At 44.6% G+C, this 18,599-nt stretch overlaps 1 protein-coding gene across 21 annotated transcripts in view; it reads left to right on the forward strand.

The window, feature by feature from the left end:
• The window catches only part of TMEM241 (transmembrane protein 241), a 108,647-nt gene that overhangs the window by 26,114 nt on the left and 63,934 nt on the right, over window positions 1–18,599 (forward strand). For all 21 annotated transcript variants that reach the window (XR_004345369.1, XR_004345367.1, XR_004345368.1 and 18 more), the window contains exons 5-6: window positions 11,338–11,415; window positions 17,391–17,416. Coding sequence is in view for 7 of the 21 variants with exons in the window: in XM_032602556.1 (XP_032458447.1) it covers window positions 11,338–11,415; window positions 17,391–17,416 (104 nt within the window). In the remaining 14 variants the exon portion in view is untranslated. The remainder of the gene's footprint in view (window positions 1–11,337; window positions 11,416–17,390; window positions 17,417–18,599) is intronic.

Genomic DNA, 18,599 nt, shown 5'->3' on the forward strand with positions numbered 1-18,599 from the left:
AATCTTTCGTTGTACAAACGTTTTTGAAATTTTTTGTAGGCTCTGGATAGTTATGGATGCCAGAGTTTTGAAGTTTGAATAACTAGGGTGTTGTGCTAATAATGATAATAATTTTTTGTTTGTATAGTGCTTTTTTTTGTTTGTTTTTTGCGGTACGTGGGCCTCTCCCATTGCGGAGCACAGGCTCCAGACGCGCAGGCTCAGCGGCCATGGCTCACAGGCCCAGCCGCTCCGCGGCATGTGGGATCTTCCCGGACCGGGGCTCGAACCTGTGTCCCCTGCATCGGCAGGCTGACTCTCAACCACTGCGCCACCAGGGAGGCCCTGTATAGTGCTTTTTCATGTGTTCTCTGGAGTGATTTCCTTTGTATCTTTTCATGTGAGTCTCACAGTCACCTGGTATGTGAGGCAGATGTTAATAACCTGGCAGAGGAAAACACGTAGGTGTGGGAAGTCTCGGTAAGCTGTCTCTAGTCCCAGGTAATGGCAGCTCTTCTGACTCCCCACCTTTTGCCTTTTCAGATTTGTCTCTTCAGGATCAAGGTATATGGATTTTAGAATGAGCCCAGGGTACAGTAGACATGCATAAGCTTGAGACTCTTGGTTGCAAGTGTTAGAAAGCTCACCAACTGGTCTAAGTAAAGGGAAATTTCCTGGTTCACATTAATGAAAAGTCATAGTGTAGAAACTGCTTCAGGCATGGCTTGACCCAGAGGTTCCAATGACCTACTCAGAATCCAGCTTCTGTCTCTCTTTCAGTTCTGCTCTCTGTCTTTGCTTCATTTCACAGCCAGGCTCTCGCCTCATGGGTGTTGTTGACTTCAGGCTGACATCCTCACAATTTTAAGTCTAATGGAAAGACTGTCTTCCTTGTAGCTTCTGCATGAGTCTCACAATTCAGTCTGATTGCATCAGTCAGGACCACTGCCCATCCCAGGTCTAAAAGCTGGATGGATTTACGTTGATTGACCAGTCCTGGATCATGACTTTTCTGAACCATTCACTGTGACTGGAGAGACTCAGAGCACTGTTTGGCCAGCCCTGGTCATACAGGATCCCCAGCTGGACCCACAGACTGAGAAAGGGTGAGGCAGATGCTTTATATTGGAGTGCTTTACCAAGGAAGGGATAAGGAGGCTAGGTGGCCAAAAAACCCTCAAAAGTCCATTGTAAATGTCAATCTAGTACGTCTCAGGCAGATGGAGATTTCTGTAACCTGGAGCAATGCTTCTCAGAGCGTGGTCCACAGAAGGTGATAGCCTGTGAGCTCTTTGTTACCTGTCTGTAAGGAGATTGTGCCAGAATGAACATCACGCTTGGCACTAAACACGCTGATGAGTTTGAGCTGACATTTTTTTTTTCATAGCAGGACTTTTTGAGGAAGGAAGCAGTGCGCTGACTTATATTCTGTGCGAGATCCTTATCTTTTGGAGGGACTGCATTGGAGTGCCCCTGGCCTAGAGCACAGACTTCTCTCATTGGCAGAACAAAGCTGTTGCAATTCAAACTCTGAGCAAAGGGAAACAACCCCAGACCAAATATATCCAGTTGGAGTGGGAGGAGGACAGAAAAGAGACACTTATTACTGTTTTTTTTTTTTAGTGAAATAACTCAACCCAGCATCTGTTCTTTGTTCTCTGAGTTTTTTGTTTTTACATAGTTGCTTAAAAATTTACAGAGTGGATGAAACACGAGGCACTCGTACAGCTTGTGTTAGATGGAAAACCTGTGTCAACATGCTGGTGCCAGGCTGGCAGTCTCATGAATCCATGAGGACCTGGGGGAAACGTGCTCAGTTAAAATGCGTGGGTGTGTTGTTATGCAAAACACTGAGGAAGTTGCTCTGCTCCATAAAGGCCTCCTTCATCTGACAGGACTTTGAAGTTATCCTTCTGATGTGCAACTCCTGAGAGTAAGCTGATGTAACTCTTCAAAGGCGAGGTGGGGACAGTTCTTTATTGATTTTTCTACCTGGAACTCACAACCGAATGATAGAATTAAGGGAAGGAGATTATTCTTGTGGCTCTCCATTCAGCAAATATTTATTGGGGAATCTACTTCTGGGGGCTTAATGAGGAAGAAGACCTGCTTCCTGACCTTGAAGAACTTCCAGGGGAATCCGTGGGAGACACACAACTCACCATGGGAACAGGCATCGTGAACAGTCAGTGTTACATATGTGTGCCGGGCACTTCCTATTGTCAACCCTCATGACATATGAAGTTGGACTTAATTACTCCCATTTACAGTTGAGGAAACTGAGATGCAAATTATTTGACCAAGGTCACCAACTAGTAAATGTTAAAGTGGAGATGCAAACTCAAGCCTGTCCGACGATAGTGGTTCATCTGCAACGCTTACCCTCTTTCCTCCCTAAATCACAACAAGCAAAGGAGATGAGCCCATCAGGATGGAGCTGGGAGGAGGGGAGAGGAGCCGTGTGGCTGTCCTCCCTTCTACAGGGGCTAATTTAGCTCTGCTTCGCCAGCGTTCCTGCCCTGAATAAGGTCACAGTGATGAGGGCTGATGGCATGAATGTCAGTCTTTGGAGGGACAGGACAACGTCAACCAGTCGTTATTACTCTTATTATAATTTCCCTGCCGCAGCCCTTCTCGGCTGGACGGGATTGCCCCAAAGCCTGTGCTGGTGAGTGTTTAGAACAGATGTGCAGATTCTCACACTGGAGAGCTTCAGGGAGAAGCCATCCCAGTGCTGGTGATCTGGGTGCTCAAACCATGCTCTTTTCTTGCTTAGGGTCAGCAGTTGGAAGACTCTGCAAATCTCAACTGAGGCATCTCGACAGGACTGGCCTTGGTTTCCTACCCAGCACTTTGATCTTGAGCCTTCCCTAACTGCTTGTCAGGGTTTCTGTCTTCACTCAACACAATGGAATAGAGATTGGCCGGGGGTGTCGGTGAGGAAACACATGGATAATCAGACTCGCGGGGAGTGAAATTACTCAGTTAAGCAAACTGGAGCCTGTGGGCTCCCTCCTGCTTGGTTTGGCTCCAGTATCACATAAGGGATCTTGGATCCATGGGAAAAGGACGTAAATGTTGATCTATCAGTAGAATGGAGACCCTTCCCCTGAGGTTCCCTGTCACTGTGGTTAGAGGCAGTTGTCTTTCACATGGTTTTCTCATCAGAGGTGATCAGAGTCCGATTGCAAGGATTACTTAAGATGTGGGCGCAGTGGCAAAATAATAACCCCCTCCTCTGCATTTTAGTTATGTTCCTGCCCCATCTAAAGATGTTTTCCATAACCCTTATAAAATGACTTATTAAAACTGGGCTCCAAGCGGAAAACATGACACTGGACTTAGCAGTGATTTATTGGCTGTAACAGCAAGACACGTGCAACAAAAGAAAAAAATAGGCAAATTGGACTTCATCAAAATGAAAAACTTCGGTGTATCAAAGCACGCTGTCAACAGAGTAAAATGGCAATTCACAGAATGGGAGAAAATATTTGAAAATCATCTATCTGATAAGGGATTAATATCCAGAACATATAGAAAACTCCTAAAATTCAACAACAAAAACCAAACAAGCTGATTGAAAAATAGGCAAAGGACTTGAATAGACATTTCTCCAAAGAAGACATGCAAATGGCCACTGAGCCCATGATGAGGTACTCAACATCGTTACGCATTAGGGAAATACAAATCAAAATCATGAGATACCACTTCATGCCCATTAGGATGACTGTTATCAAAAAAATAGAATATAACAAGTGTTGGTGAGGGTGTGGAGAGATTGGAACTCTTGTGCGCTGCTTTTGGGAATGCAAAAATGGTACAGCTGCAATGAAAAACAGTATGGTGATTCCTCAAAAAATTGAAAATAGAGTTACCATATGACCCAACAAAAAAATTGAAAGCAGGGACTTGAGCAGGTATTTTGTGTACCTGTGTTCACAGCAGCATTACTCACAGTAGCCAAAAGTTGGAAACAATCCAAGTGTCTGTTGACAGATGAATGGATAAACAAAATGGTATATCAGTACAATGGAATATTATTCCAGCTTAAAAAGGAAGAAAATTCTGACACATGCTGCAACATGGATGAACCTTGAAGACATTATGTTATATGAAATAAGCCAGGCACAAAAGAACAAGTCCTGTATGATTCTACTAATGTGAGTTACTTAGAAGAGTCAGATTTATAGAGACAGAAAGTATTGGTGCTTACCAGGAGCTGTGGGCTGGGGAGAATGGGGAATTATTGTTTAATGGGGACAGATTTTCAGATGAAAAGAGTTCTGTGAAAGGATGGTGGTGATGGTCGCACACAATGTGAATGTACTTAATGCCACTGAACTATACACGTAAAAACGGTTAAAATGGTAAATTTTATATGTCTATTTTACCACAATTAAAAAGATGTGTTTATAACTCCCCTCCCCAGGCTACAACAGAGATTTTCTTGAGGATTATATAGGGGAGGGGGATATGTTCTCACTCACCTCACTCAGAGCCCTTTCCGGTGCTGTAGGAGGTGCATATATATATATATATTTTTTTGCCTCTTTATTGGAGTATAATTGCTTTACAATGGTGTGTTAGTTTCTGCTTTATAAGAAAGTGAATCAGTTATACATATACATATGTTCCCATATCTCTTCCCTCTTGCGTCTCCCTCCCTATCCCACCCCTCCAGGCGGTCACAAAGCACCGAGCTGATCTCCCTGTGCTATATGTGTATATATGTCCATGCCTCTCTTTCACTTTATCACAGCTTTAACTGAATTCATTCCTATGCACTCGTGTAAAAAAAGGGTGAGAAAAATAGCAGTTCACTGAGAGCAGGCCAACCTGCCCTCTGTAGTAGCACGTGCATTTATGGCCCCAAGTGAGATTCTTATTCCCATGCATCTTACAAGCTGGCATTCTAAGCTGCCTATTTTTCAAACAAAAAGGCCCCTAACACAGGTCAGCTACTTTATGTGATGAACAGATGAAGGAGGGAGGTGGCCTCCAAGCTGGTGCTGGAGATACTCTGGCAAAGAGGGAGTCTGGCCCTCTGCCCTCAAGGAGTTGACCCGGGAGTTCCCTGAAGGTCCAGTGGTTAGGACTCCACGCTTTCATTGCCAAGGGCCCGGGTTCGATCCCTGGTCGGGGAACTAAGATCCCTAAAGCCGCTTGGTGCGGCCAAAAAAAAAGGTGTTGGCCAGTTAATGACAGAATGATAAAATTAATGTAAATAAACACTCAAATTTATCTCATGCCAATCAATTTGTGAATATATTCATTTATATGTACACATAAACATATTAAAACACCTCAACTGTCTTCCCAAAAGAATGTGTTGTGGCTTAAAAGAATAATGATGATGAAAATAAGATAAGCATTTCTTATGAATAGAATTTAAAAGAAATCTAGGTCAAGGGTAATTGAAGAAGAACTAGATGAGACCACAGAGAGACTTAGCACATATCTTATGAAATAAATACAGCTGGGCCTTGGAAAGATGAGAAAGCTCTCATCTTTCTGCAGCCGAATAAAGAAGTTACGAGACTCTCAGTGCTTGTAAGAGAAAAGCGGGTTGTTGCCGCAGACATGCTTCTTCCTTGCTGTCAGGTCCTGAGTCCTCATAAAGGGTAAACTGGGCTACTTAGGGTCTTCAATCGCATCCTTATAACAAACACAGTGGTAACCTGATTTCTGGGATTCTTAGTGCATTTTGGAGGCCTAATGACAGCACAGTTCAGTAGGAGCGATTCTCCGGGGCTAAAATCTCTGCTCTCCAATTATCCGGCTCCCTTCCTGTAGGAACAGTTATTTCTGGCATGCATGATTTTGATGAAAACTAGGCAGCCAACAGTTCAAAGGTACATTCTTTGGCAAGGGCCTGGTGAGCAATTATTGTATATTGCAGATTAAGGCCACGTCCACATATTTAAAAATCACCCAAATTGAAGGTAGGATTGATGTTTTTCTATAAAAACTTAGAAGTCGACCCAGGACTTGGCTAAGGGAGTCATCCCCACTCCTACAGCATGACCCGAGTCCATGCCTGTGGGCAGGGCCAGGATTTTCCATAGAAAACTGTTTTAAGTCAGTTCCAACACCTGAACAAATAACAATCAAGGCTTGAAAATTCCACTCTGGGAAGCATGGGAATAATGAAAAATCTTAAGTAATAGTTACCAATTTCTCTTTACATCCAGAGAAAAATTTCCAATGGTACATAGATGCAATGTAAAATTATAAGTGAATGTTAAAATTTTAAGAATAAATTAGTTGCAAACTGTGCCCCTAAGTAATGAAATGAATTGGACTGTAGGGTAGTTGAATTCGGTCAATTACATTTTGTGTCAAAGTTGATAACTTGGGCTTCATGGTAGATGATCTTGAGCCATTTTTCCTGATGAAATATGGTGGGGACCTTTTGTTATTGAGCCCGTTCCTAGAGTCTTGATGTGAAAGAACAGACTTATTTTTCTGTTCTCTTTAGCAGCAAGCTAGTGTCTAGATCGTCTAAAGTGATTTCAAATTATTAAGAGGCAGGTTAAAAAGGAGGACCAAAATACATCCTTTCTTTTTTCTCATCCGTATAACTGGAATGTTAATAGTATCTCCCTCATAGATTTATCATGATGATTCAATATGTAAAAGCAATTAAAACAGAGTCTGGGGGCTTCCCTGGTGGCACAGTGGTTAAGAATCTGCCTGCCAGTGCAGGAGACATGGGTTTGAGCCCTGCCCTGGGAAGATCCCACATGCCGCGGAGCAACTAAGCCCGTGTGCCATAACTACTGAGCCTGTGCTCTAGAGCCTGCAAGCCACAACCACTGAGCCCGTGCGCTGCAACAACTGAAGCCCGTGCACCCTAGAGCCCATGCTCCACAACAAGAGAAGCCACCACAATAAGAAACCCATGCACTGCAACTAAGAGTAGCCCCGGCTCCACGCAACTACAGAAAGCCCACTTGCGGCAACGAAGATCCAACACAGCCAAAAATAAATAAATAAATAAATTTATTAAAAAAAAAAAATGTACAGTGACAGCAGTAACATTTAAAAAAAAATAACAGAGTCTGGTACATAGTAAGTATTCAATATATCTTAGCTATTATTGTTATCATATCTCAGAACTTTTTATTTTGTTTTTTTTGCCTGCACCGTGTGGCTTGTGGGATCTTATTTCCCCGACCAGGGATCGAACCTGTGCCCTCTGCAGTGGAAGCGCAGAGTCTTAACCACTGGATTGCCAGGGAAGTCCTCATTTCTCAGAACTTCTGTCTGATTTCACAAAAATAAGTCCTGCTGAACCTCACTCCATAAAGATAAAAGGCAGGTTTTCTAAAATAATCAGTCACTGGAGTCTCTTGAACTAATAACGTAGTTCAGACTGGGGCTTCATGCACAGAGGTGGAGGCCAAGGGAAAATCAGTAATCATAAATTGTAGACTGCCTTAATACTGTTTTTGATAGATCTCTCTGGAGGCTGATAAAATCAGTCGTAGAATTACTGTTTCTAAAGCCTGTTAGCTCCTCAGTCGAAAAAATGGCTTGAGAAATTCAGATTAAAAAATTTTTAAGTGGAAATGGAAGATATCCCTTTAAAAAATGGCATAGAGTTTACTCCGAGGTCATCTGTTTTAGATCATACCAGTTATATTGCTGGAGGAAGCAGACTGGCAGGATTTGGAACACAATGGTATTGGACATTGCACAGTTGTAGGTCCAGGAAGTTTATACTGGGGGCTTGCTGTAATTTGGCTCCATAACATCGAGACTGGGAGCGTGGGCGTTGCCGTTACTGGGTTGGAGTCATGGAGTCATACCCAGAACTAGGTGTGAGCTCGCCAGCAAGCTGCCCCATTAAGCTTCAGTTCCCTTGTCTGTAAATCAGGGCAACAAGCATCCGTGGATACAGTTGTTGATATATGGTTTAAATAAGAGAATGCAATTAAAATAATTAGCACTGTGCTGAACACATTGTTGGTATCTATGATTAGAGAACTTTAATATCAGTTCTGGGGACTTCCCTGGTGGTCCAGTGGTTAAGACTCCGCGCTCCCAATGCAGGGAGCCTGGGTTCCATCCGTGGTTGGGGAAATAGATCCTGCATGCATGACTCAACTAAGAGTTCACATGCCACAACTAAGGAACCCACATGCTGCAACTAAAGATCTTGTATGCTGCAACTAAGACCCGGTGCAGCCAAAAATAATTAATAAATAAATATTAAAAAAATTTTTTTTAATTAAAAAAATTAAAAGGCAACTTTCTTTTAAAAAATTAAAAATAAAATAGAATAAAAAATAAAGTAAAATCAGTTCTGTATGTGTAGATAGATCCTTTTCCAGAATCTGATCAGAATCTCCTAGGCAGATGGAGAAACCTGTCCACAGTTTATAAAATTGAGAAAATTAAGCCTCCTTGAAGTCTAGAGTTAGCGTCTAGAGTCACCCTAAATCTCGTTTCCTTACAGATTTTATAGTCAAGGAGGCAAAAGCATTTTAAATCAGGGCTTTATTTTAAATAAATAAGATCCAGGTTGCCCTGTCATTTTCATGTCATGTACCACAGGGTTAACCTCTCTAAGATTTTCTGTGCTATCTTCTTAGGCTCAGACCTAGAAGGCCAGGGCCCACGTTTTCCAAACATGAGCCCAATGGATAAAGCCAATTAAAAAAAAAATCTCTTTAATAATCTTAAAATACATAAAGAATAATTGAAAATATAAAAGTTTAAGAGGGATAAAAAGAAGCACAAAAGATGAAAAACATAGAAAATAATTAAAATAAGGATGATTTTAAAAGGAAAAAAGTTTCAGCTGCACTTTTAAAGGAGTAGAGAACGTTAAAAAGGCAAGAAAAATGTAAGGTGAGAGCTCAGAATGAAATGAAACAGTGCAAGTTAGAACAAAATACCAAAATAGGGCAGAGCGATACAGTTATAAAAGTCTTAAAGACAAGGTAAAAATATATACTCCCAGGGACTTCCCTGGTGGCACAGTGGTTAAGAATCCACCTGCCAATGCAGGGGACCCGGGTTCAAGCCCTGGTCCGGGAAGATCCCACATGCCGCGGAGCAACTAAGCCCGTGCGCCACAACTACCGAGCCTGCGCTCTAGAGCCCGCGAGCCACAACTACTGAGCCCACGTGCCACAACTACTGAAGCCCGCTCCTAGAGCCTGTGGTCCACAACAAGAGAAGCCACCACAATGAGAAGCCCGTGCACCGCAACGAAGAGTAGCCCCCGCTCATCGCAACTAGAGAAAAGCCTGCACGCAGTAATAAAGACCCAACGCAGCCAAAAGATAAAGAATAAATCCATCTGGAAGTGGTTGAGCAGCAACATCTGCTTAAAGACCCACTTAAGATTCCTCCAAGCTGGAATAATTTCCCAGCTCAGGGTCCTCCATCGATGCCACTAAGCGTGGGCTTGGTACCTCTTAATATTGACAGCCTTCATGCAGTGCTCCTGCATTATTTCCATCGTTCCTCCCTATAGCTCCAGGTCGTAGATATTGTTATCCTCATACTACAGAGGGGCAAACTGTTTGGATACGTGCCCTGCTCCACTAGCAGATGGTGGAGCTGGAGCCTGAAGCCCAGCTGATGCCAAAACCCATGCATTATTCTTGATCTTTTTCTGCTTTCCAGGAGACATATCAGCAGCAGCAGCAACAAAGACAATAGCACAATCCCTCACCCCTTAATCCCTCCCCTTTACCTTGTCAAGATTATCTATCAAATTAGGAAAGACTGCTGTTCTTAGCAAACAGCCCAGCGATAGTCAATGTGCAGTGGGTACTCTGTGTATCTTGATAACCCACTGGAGTGTTACCTTTTTTTATATCTTCTCCCTCCCCCCCCTTTTTTGGGGTACAAAGTTGATCCCAGTTATCCCATCATTTACTGCAGTTCAGTCTCCTAAATATTTCCCTCATGTGGCCACTTTTCTCCATCTTCGCTGCCACTACCAAGTTCAGGCCACCGTCTTGTCATTCCTTGTATTAGTTTCCTGTAGCTGCTGTAACAAATTACCACCTACCTAGGTGGCTTAAAACAACAGAAATTTATTCTCTCCCAGTTCTGGAGGCCAGGGGTCTGAAGTGAGTACCAAGGTGTGTCAGCAGAGCTGCGCTCCCTCCAGAGGCTCTAGGGGAGAATCTGCTCCTTGCGTCTCTCTTCCAGCTTCTGGTGGCTGCTGGCACTCCTTGGCTCGTGGCTGCATCATTCCAGTCTCTGCCTCTGGGGTCACATCGCCTCCTCCTCTGTGTGTGTCAGATCTCTGCCTATCTCTTAGGAGGAGATCTGTGTTTGCATTTGGGACCCACCCAGGTAATCCAGAGTAATCTCCCCACCTCCAGATTCTCACCTTAATCCCATTTGCAAAGGCCCTTCTTTCACCCTATGAGGTGATATTCATGGGTTCCAGGGACTAGGCTGCAGCTATAGTTTGGAGGGCCATTTTTCCGTCTACCACACCACTGAACTTTCGCAACCATCTCTGCCTCCTTTGCCCCACCCAGCAGTCCAAGGTCCCCTAAACGCACAGATCAAATCATGCACGGTGGGCTTTAAACTCTTCAGTGTCTTGTGGTCCTTGGGACGGTCCCGATTCCCTGATAGGGCCCATGATTACCTCTCCACCTTCCTCTCCCCCACTTTTCCCTTCCACACTATATTCCACCCCTCTCAACTCCCCCTGGTTCCCCGAGGAGGTGGGCTTCCTCGCTCCTCTGGGCCCTTGTGTGTGCCTCCAGCCCTCTCCCGCCTTGTCTCTTTTTGCTGGGCTCATTCTTTTTTTTTTCTTTTTTCCCTTTGGCCGTGCCATGCGTCATGCAGGATCTCAGTTCCCCAACCAGATATCGAACCCACGTCCCCTGCGTTGGGAGTGCGGAGTATTAACCAGTGGACCACCAGGGAAGTCCCTGGGCTCATTCCAGTTCATCATTCTGTTCCCGTTTAGACTTTGGACTTCGCTTCCTCCGAGAAGGTGTGCTCTGCCCACACTGGGTTGGTCATGCCTTTCTGTGCATTCGGTCAGAGCTCTTACCTCAATAGGGACAGCCTCTCTAACATGTGTCCAGCTGTTCACAGGATGTGTCCCCTGCACCTGGCATGGCACCTGACACACAGTAGGTGCTTAATAAATGATGAGAATACCCGTAAGAGGGGAGCCTGTGCATCCACCCTACTGAGCACAGTGCTGCAAGCAAGAGCACTGATCCACGCAGAAGAGTTTTTGCTGGAGAGCAGTATCAACGTGAATGCCAAAAGTACCCACAGATCTTTATTTTTAAGCATAAACCAAGAATTATGTAATTATGAGATCCAAGAAAATATTTTCATGCTTATTCCTTTGTTTTCTTTCAGGCCATTCCTGTGTTTCTCACTTTGCATAATGTAGCCGAAGTTATAATCTGTGGGCACCAGAAGTGTTTTCAGAAAGAGGTAAATGATTACGCAAAAGGCTAGTTTCACTTCCCTTGCTTGAAATTTCAAAGACGTGCTTTTTATGTATGGTCCAGATTAGTGTCTGCCTTTTCCTGCCATCTGTTTCCAGTCAGGCCTGCCTGACGGTGGTCACTAATTTCAAGGATCACGGTTTTGACATCCCTTCAGTTCACCAAACATACGTGGGGATGCTTGTGGGTCTGAATGGACCTCAACCCCAGGCCAGCGCTGAGCCAGGGCCTGGGGGGCCGAGGTAGAGATGACTGTGGGCCTGGATGGTGGTGGTGGGGCATTCCCCCCTCCCCCCACCGCATCCCATCACCATGAGGAAATATTTGGCGAGCTTCCCACAGGGTGCTGGGAGCTTTAGCCCACCCTGTGGACATCCTCTTTTCCTCCCGACCCCAGCTCTGCCTTCCACCAGTTGGAACACGTTTCCTCACCTTCCGGGCCTCCATCCATGAAAAGGGGAGAGAAATGACACCCACTCAAAGAGTCGTTGGGAGGACACCATGCAGCACAGGTGCTAGTAGGTGCTCCCAACACTTTCCGGCACATAGTAGGTGCTTTGTACCTACTATGTAGTTTAGCTATGATTTTTAACGTGATTGGTGGTTTTAGTTTGGTACCTGTTTTGAGAGTTCCTTTTTTCTAACATCTGCCTGTTTCAGATGACTTCACATCAAAATTTTGGAACTTTTAAGCTTGAGAGAGGCTAGTGGGCCATGCAGGCAGCACACTTCTTACAGGTGTGCCAGGGACAGAGAGACACCTTTCCTGTGGCCAAGGCCACTCCACACACCAACACTCCCGAGGGACCTTTCTGACACATGGATCTGATCATGTCCCCCTACATACAGCCCTTCAGGACCACCCAGAAGCTACCTGGAGGCCTGCAAAGCCCTTTACCACCTGGGCCCCATCCACCTCTCTGGCTTCAGAAATTCCAGCCACAACCAAACTTCTCACTTTCCCTAGACCATGTCGTAGTGTTTCTCTCCTCTGATCTGTCAGCAAACCTCTTCGTGCACCCCTGTCCCATTCACTCTATGAATATTTCTACATCCCTGCGTATGTGGCCACCCTGCCAGGCCTGGGTCTACAGTCGTAAGCAAGAGGCATGATTGCTGCTCTTTATAGAGCATCAGCCCAGAAGGGGAGACAGACATTAAACTAAGAATTAGACCCACCTGCTCGGTTGTGTGGCCACAGCAGGCCACTCTGGGGAAGTGACATTAAAAACAGACAAAGGATGAACAGGAGTTAGACATGGTGGGGAGGGGAGGGCTCCCTGGAAGAGGAAGCAGCAGATGCAAAGGATCAGACATAGGAAGGGACTTGGTGGAAGTCATTCTGGGCTGTGTGGCTGAAGCTTGATGAGAAAGAGAGGGGGCGCTTAGGACGAGGCTGGAGACGGGCCTTTGGGGCTGAGCTAGGAATTTGGGATTTAGGCTGAGTGCACTGGGAGGAACCGGTTGGGTTATAAGGCCCACAGACACTGTGCAGCTTCACAGTGTTAAAAGCTCCCCCAGTTTCTGCGGAGGAGAACGGATTGCAGGAGGCGAGGGAAGCCTGTAGTGACTCCGGCGAGGCTCCGTACTTTAGGCTAATCTGCCTGCCGTGGGAACCTTCCCCGACACCTCAGGCAGCTTGGGCACCTTCAGCTGACATTTTACGTATCACCAGCTTGCAATTTCCATATTTCATCAATTCTAACATGTGCTGCTTTTTCTCACATCTAACATTTTCACTCTCGGGACTTCCCTGGCGGTCCAGTGGTTAAGTGCTTCCACTGCAGGAGGCACAAGTTCGATCCCTGGTCAGGGAACTAAGATCCCACGTGCTGCGTAGTGTGGTCAAAAAAATAAATAAGTAAAAATAAAATAATTCTTTAAAAAATAAAAAATAAGTTTTCACGATCTAAAATCAGGGTGGTTTTATAGTCAATGGTATGTCCTGGTCTAATGTTTGTTGGTTTTTTTTTCTTAGTAGTATAAAAAATACTAATTTTACAATCAGTGGCATCTGAAATTCAGTGAAATACAGTATGATTTTCCCTGTGTCTCTGCCTGCTTCCAGCCCTCTCATTGCAGTGACCCTGTGGTTGGGTGTTTTTTGGAGCCCCAGGTCTCAGCCCAAGGACTGGAGCTGAGCTGAAATATTCACTAACTGGTCACTTAGGTTCCAGGAGCTGCTCAAGTTCTGGGAGACTAGTCAGACCCTGACTCGATTCCACTCAAATTCCAAAGAAGACTTCTTATTCACAAAATGGATACCTTTTGTGTGAATTAAAAATGAAGATTTACCTGGTCTAGGGATGAGATCCAGCCATCTTCATGGGATACTGCTTCTTTCTTTTTTGGGGGGGGGCCACACCATGTGGCATGTGGGTTCTTAATGCCCTGACCAGGGATAGAACCTGCACCCCCTGCATTGGAAGTGTGCTGTCTTAACCACTGGACCGCCAGGGAAGTCCCTCCATGGGGTATTGCTTCTTGATGGACAAGTCAGATCAGGTAGGTGAAGGTGAGGGTGGGACATGGAGCTGGAGGGTCCTCAGTGTATTTCCACCAAGCAGAGCGCAAGGGTCAGACTCCCAGGCCAAGAGGACCTTTCCTCGGAAGCAATTGGGTGAATACCAAAATATTGTGAATCTTCGACTCCATTTCCTTACTGACACAAAACAACATCATTTCTTGTCAGGGCAAATTAGGAAACAATTGAGTGGGTTACATATCTATTTAGTTATTTTTTTAAAAAACCCTTTCTTTCCTTTATGAATATCATAAGATGTAATAAGTCGTAGAAAATGCAGAGAAAAAAAATGGCAGAAATCAACTGTGATCTTACTTCCTAGAGGAAACGACTTCATTCATTCAGTTCAGACATATGTAGAATATTTACAGAAATGATAAAATACGTCCTGTTTTTCCATTGATCGATTTGTCGGAATCCCTAAATGCCTCATTTCTCTCCACGTGGAATGCAGTGTGTTGGCCGGTCCCTGTTTGTAGATTTGTAGGTGGTTTCTAGTAGTTTGGCGTTAAAATCTGCTCTGTGATGAAGATGACCGTGATATGTTCTTCATACGATTTACATTCCTGAGCGTTCAGCCTGGAGCCACGACCAAGCGACCAGGTGTCATGAGGAACGTGGTTGGACGCCGTCTCTCAGACTTGACCTGTGACTCCGGACGTGGGCTCTTTGGTCCGTTATGTGTCAGGTTTCCCTAGAATGGCCTTGGGAGAGTAGAGTTGACCTCTTCATGACCTTGCTCCCAGATGATGAGAATAAGCTCTATCTGGGCTGTGGTTCATTGTCGCCATCCATAACTAGTTGTTTGTGTATGTGCACACACAGAGGCACACAGTTTGACTCTAAGTTAGCGTGTGGCTTGTGGAATTAGTCTCAATAACTTGCAGATATATTTGTCACGGTTTAACCTTAGAATACTGCTATTCATTCATTGGTTCGCTCAACATTTATGAAGTATATGCTACATGTCGAACATCTTGCTAGCTCTACAGCTACAGATGTGGAGAGACACATTTATCACCCTCACAGAACTCAGGCTGAATGGCGAGCTGACATGTAAACAGGTGCTGGGATGCCCATAGAATGTCCTATGGGCTGGAACAGGCGTGTGGGTGCACTGGGGGGCGACCGCTGGTAAGTCTGCTTCCAAGGGCCAGATTTGAACCCAGTCACACAAATGGGTAGGAATTTTCTGGGCACTCCAGGCAGAGAGGAAGCAGCCAATGAAGGCCTGAAAGGGCCGGTGGGTGTCACTGCAGGACTGGCTGTGACAGAATAGAGTCCAAAAGGGTCAGACTCTGGAGGTCGATCGCCTGGGCGCACACCCTGTGATCCCAAGCAACTTAACTGATTTCTCTGTGCCTCAGAATCCTAGCACGTAACCCAGGACTGTACATTAACCCGTAGTGACACGAGTCAATATGTGTCGAGCACCTAGGACAGCACCAGCAGTCCTCAGAGCGCGTTAGCTCACCCAGAACGGCGTCAGCTACTTACAGCTCACCCAGAGCAGCGTCAGCTACTTACTGTGACTTGGGCAACGTGACTTTTGAGGAGTTATAGTGACCCACGCAGAGCTGAGATGTCGTTAGGACTTATCACTGGGTGATTTGGGGACCGAAGGGCTTGCAGAGGGGAATCTCGGACACAGACTCCTCGGTTGCTCTTGGAGCCTTGGGGGCTGGGAGCTCTGTAATGAATTTCTTGCTGGTTTTCACTCTCCATGTCTCAGGTTCTGGGCTCCTGTAGTCAGAGGAGGTCAAAATAAAAAGGACTCTCCTCTGTGGGATGGGCAAACTCCTTCAGGCACTAGGGTTGATTTGCTGCCCTGTAACGGAAGCCCCCGAGCACCTGCTGGTGAACATGTCACTCATGGAAGAGTTGAGCATCCTTTTTGTTTCCATCCTCTCCATTCCTTCTCTTCCTCCGAACTCTGGAGATGTCAGCTTTATTTAGCTCAGAATCTTTGAGTGACACGTGTTCCCATGTTGGGGGCAATTATCCAGGTGGGAGCCAGGTCACCTCTGCGTGTGTCATCCTTTCTGTACTGAAGGGATAAGTGTCCCCACTGGGGGGCAGTGGAGTCAAGGTTGGCTTTGCCTTTGGGCTCTGCTGAGGCCGGTTCCACAAAGATGAAAGATAACGTATAAGAGGTAACAAAGGATCTAAAGATGGGAGCCACTGCTTTGTACACACAACATCGTGTGTTTATTAAAACAATGCAACGTGGATTATTTAGTCACACATGAAAGCTTAAGATAACCTTCATAGCAAACCACACGTTTCTCTTGCCAGTGCTTTACTTTTTTAAAAAATTGAGATATAATTGACAGATAAAATTATATTTGTTTCAGGTGTTCAATATAATGATTCAATGTTTGTATATATTTCGAAATGATCGCCACAATAAATCTAGTTAACATCCATCACCACGCATTTGTTTCTCTTGTGATGAGAAGTTTTAAGATCTACTCTCTTAGCAACTTTCGAATATATTCAGTACAATACACTGCTGTTAACTATAGTTAGTCACCGCGCTGTATGTTTCGTCCCCAGGCTTTGCTTATTTTATAATAACTGAAATTTTGTACCTTTTGAGTGCTTCATTTTTAAACAATATGTTCATAGTTCACACTTTATCTGAGCTGGAGTAAAAGAAAATTGCAGTTTGTCCTCAACTAGCAAAATAATCCTTCTGAAATGTCCAGAATTAATCTATTATCTTGCCTGACCATTTCCCCTGTCAAATATGAAAAAAATCTATGCTTCTTCCTGCTAGAGCTTTCTTCCCAAGTGCCAAGGACTAATTCCCTTAAACTGACCAATAAAAAGGAGGTAACAAAGGTAGAGTATGCATTAGAATTTCTTCATTTCAGGGAGCTCTAAACGGCAACTTTAGATTTCCCCAATCTGCCCTTTTTTCCTTCTCTCTAGGGATGGAGTCAAATGTCCCTTCTCCTTTTTTCTGTTTCCTAATTTACACATCATACCAGAGAATTTATAGCACTGCTCAGGGTCAGAGCTGGATTAATGAAAGGAAAATTTAAAGAGACCGGAAGAGAAGTTGAACAAGAGCTTAATTTCTTTTCCTACACAGGGTACATTGATTTCTCTCTCCTTTTCATGGTGTGTAAGATATTCGAAGGCTTGGGCGTGGCGTCATTTTGCTTTTTTGTGGGTAAACATAGTTCTAATGGTGAGAGCGGTAAAACTACTCATCCAGAGTGCTTTGCCGAAGTGACTCAACTCTGGACCTCTGAGTCATCCTTCCTTTGGTCCAAGCAGAAAAAGCCTCAATAAATACTGAAGTGCAGCAAGTTGTTAAGCCCCCAATAAACTTATTCATAATTTATGTGCCTCTTGATCTAAATATTTACTTTTAAGGGGAACAAAAAAGTTTTCAAAGACTAATTGTACGTCTCTTTATTTTCATACAGAAAACATCTCCTGCAAAGATCTGTAGGTAAGTTTAAAAAAAACAAAAAACAACTGCACAAACATCTAAAATAGAAGATTTAACCTGATATTAACTTCGATGAGAAACCGTCTGTTGACAATTCATACTTGAGAGTTGACAGAGGAATTTATTACAGACACTCACATATCCCTATTTTGTGTCTTATTCTCAAATTTGCTCTTTTTTTTTTTCTGAAATATTTTATCCCTAAGGGGAAAACAACTCATGCTAGATTTTAGCCATTGATGCCCAGAATTTCACTAAGAGTTGTGCAATACTGATGAAGAATGAAAATGGAAAAATGGAAGTGACTTAAAGTTTTAAAAATAATGTTTGATCCTCATTGGGTTTTTAAGAATTCCCATGGTGGAAAAGTACTGGCCTGCGAATCCACGGATCTGAGTCGTGGTCTTGGGCCACACAGCACCGTGACCGTGGGCAGGTTTCATACCTCTCTGTGCCTCATTCTTCCCAGCTGAAACATGAACTGGGATGGACCCTCTGGCAGGTCCCTGTGCTCCTGTTGTGCTAATTCTGACCTGGATGCCTTGTCCTCTGGTGGCTTCCTGCTTCCTCGGCAGTAGCTGCGAAGCTCGGTCCTGAAGATAGAAAACCAGCAGAATGTTTTGATACGTGGATTTAGGACTTTTTGTTTCATATATTTCTGGGCTTTCATCCAATCTCCTTTTTTTGCCTTTATTACAGGCTGCTACTTGAAGAAAAAAAAAATCCCACTGTCAGGAAGCATCCTCTTGTTTAAAAGATTAGCAGGTGTTAAAGAGAGGCATTAAAACCCATTTATGCCTGATGTCATCAGGTGTAGCTCAAGGCCAATTTCGGTGGGAAACCAGGGGCTGCCTCACACCTGGCACTTCTCCCCTCAGCCCTGAGGGCTTGTCTGCTTGAGGGGATCTAATGCTCATTGCCTGTGGATGGGGAAGCATCCTGCATCCTCTAAAGCCTCTGTCCACTGCAGGCAGACACCAAAACCATGAGGGTTCTCCTCTCCCCCAGCCTACAACCTGCCTATTCCTGTGCAGTCCCAGAAACCCTCCTGGACAACCTCCCTCCTCTCACCCCACCCTGACCTCTGAATCCCTCAGCAGTCGGGTGCCAGGGAATTGTCTCAAGGCTGTTTGAGTGTGTGCCTTTAAAGTTGGCGAGGCTATAGGAGTGGGTGGACTGGAGT

This window comes from Phocoena sinus, chromosome 14 (genome assembly GCF_008692025.1).
Source record: "Phocoena sinus isolate mPhoSin1 chromosome 14, mPhoSin1.pri, whole genome shotgun sequence".
Lineage (NCBI taxonomy): Eukaryota > Metazoa > Chordata > Mammalia > Artiodactyla > Phocoenidae > Phocoena > Phocoena sinus.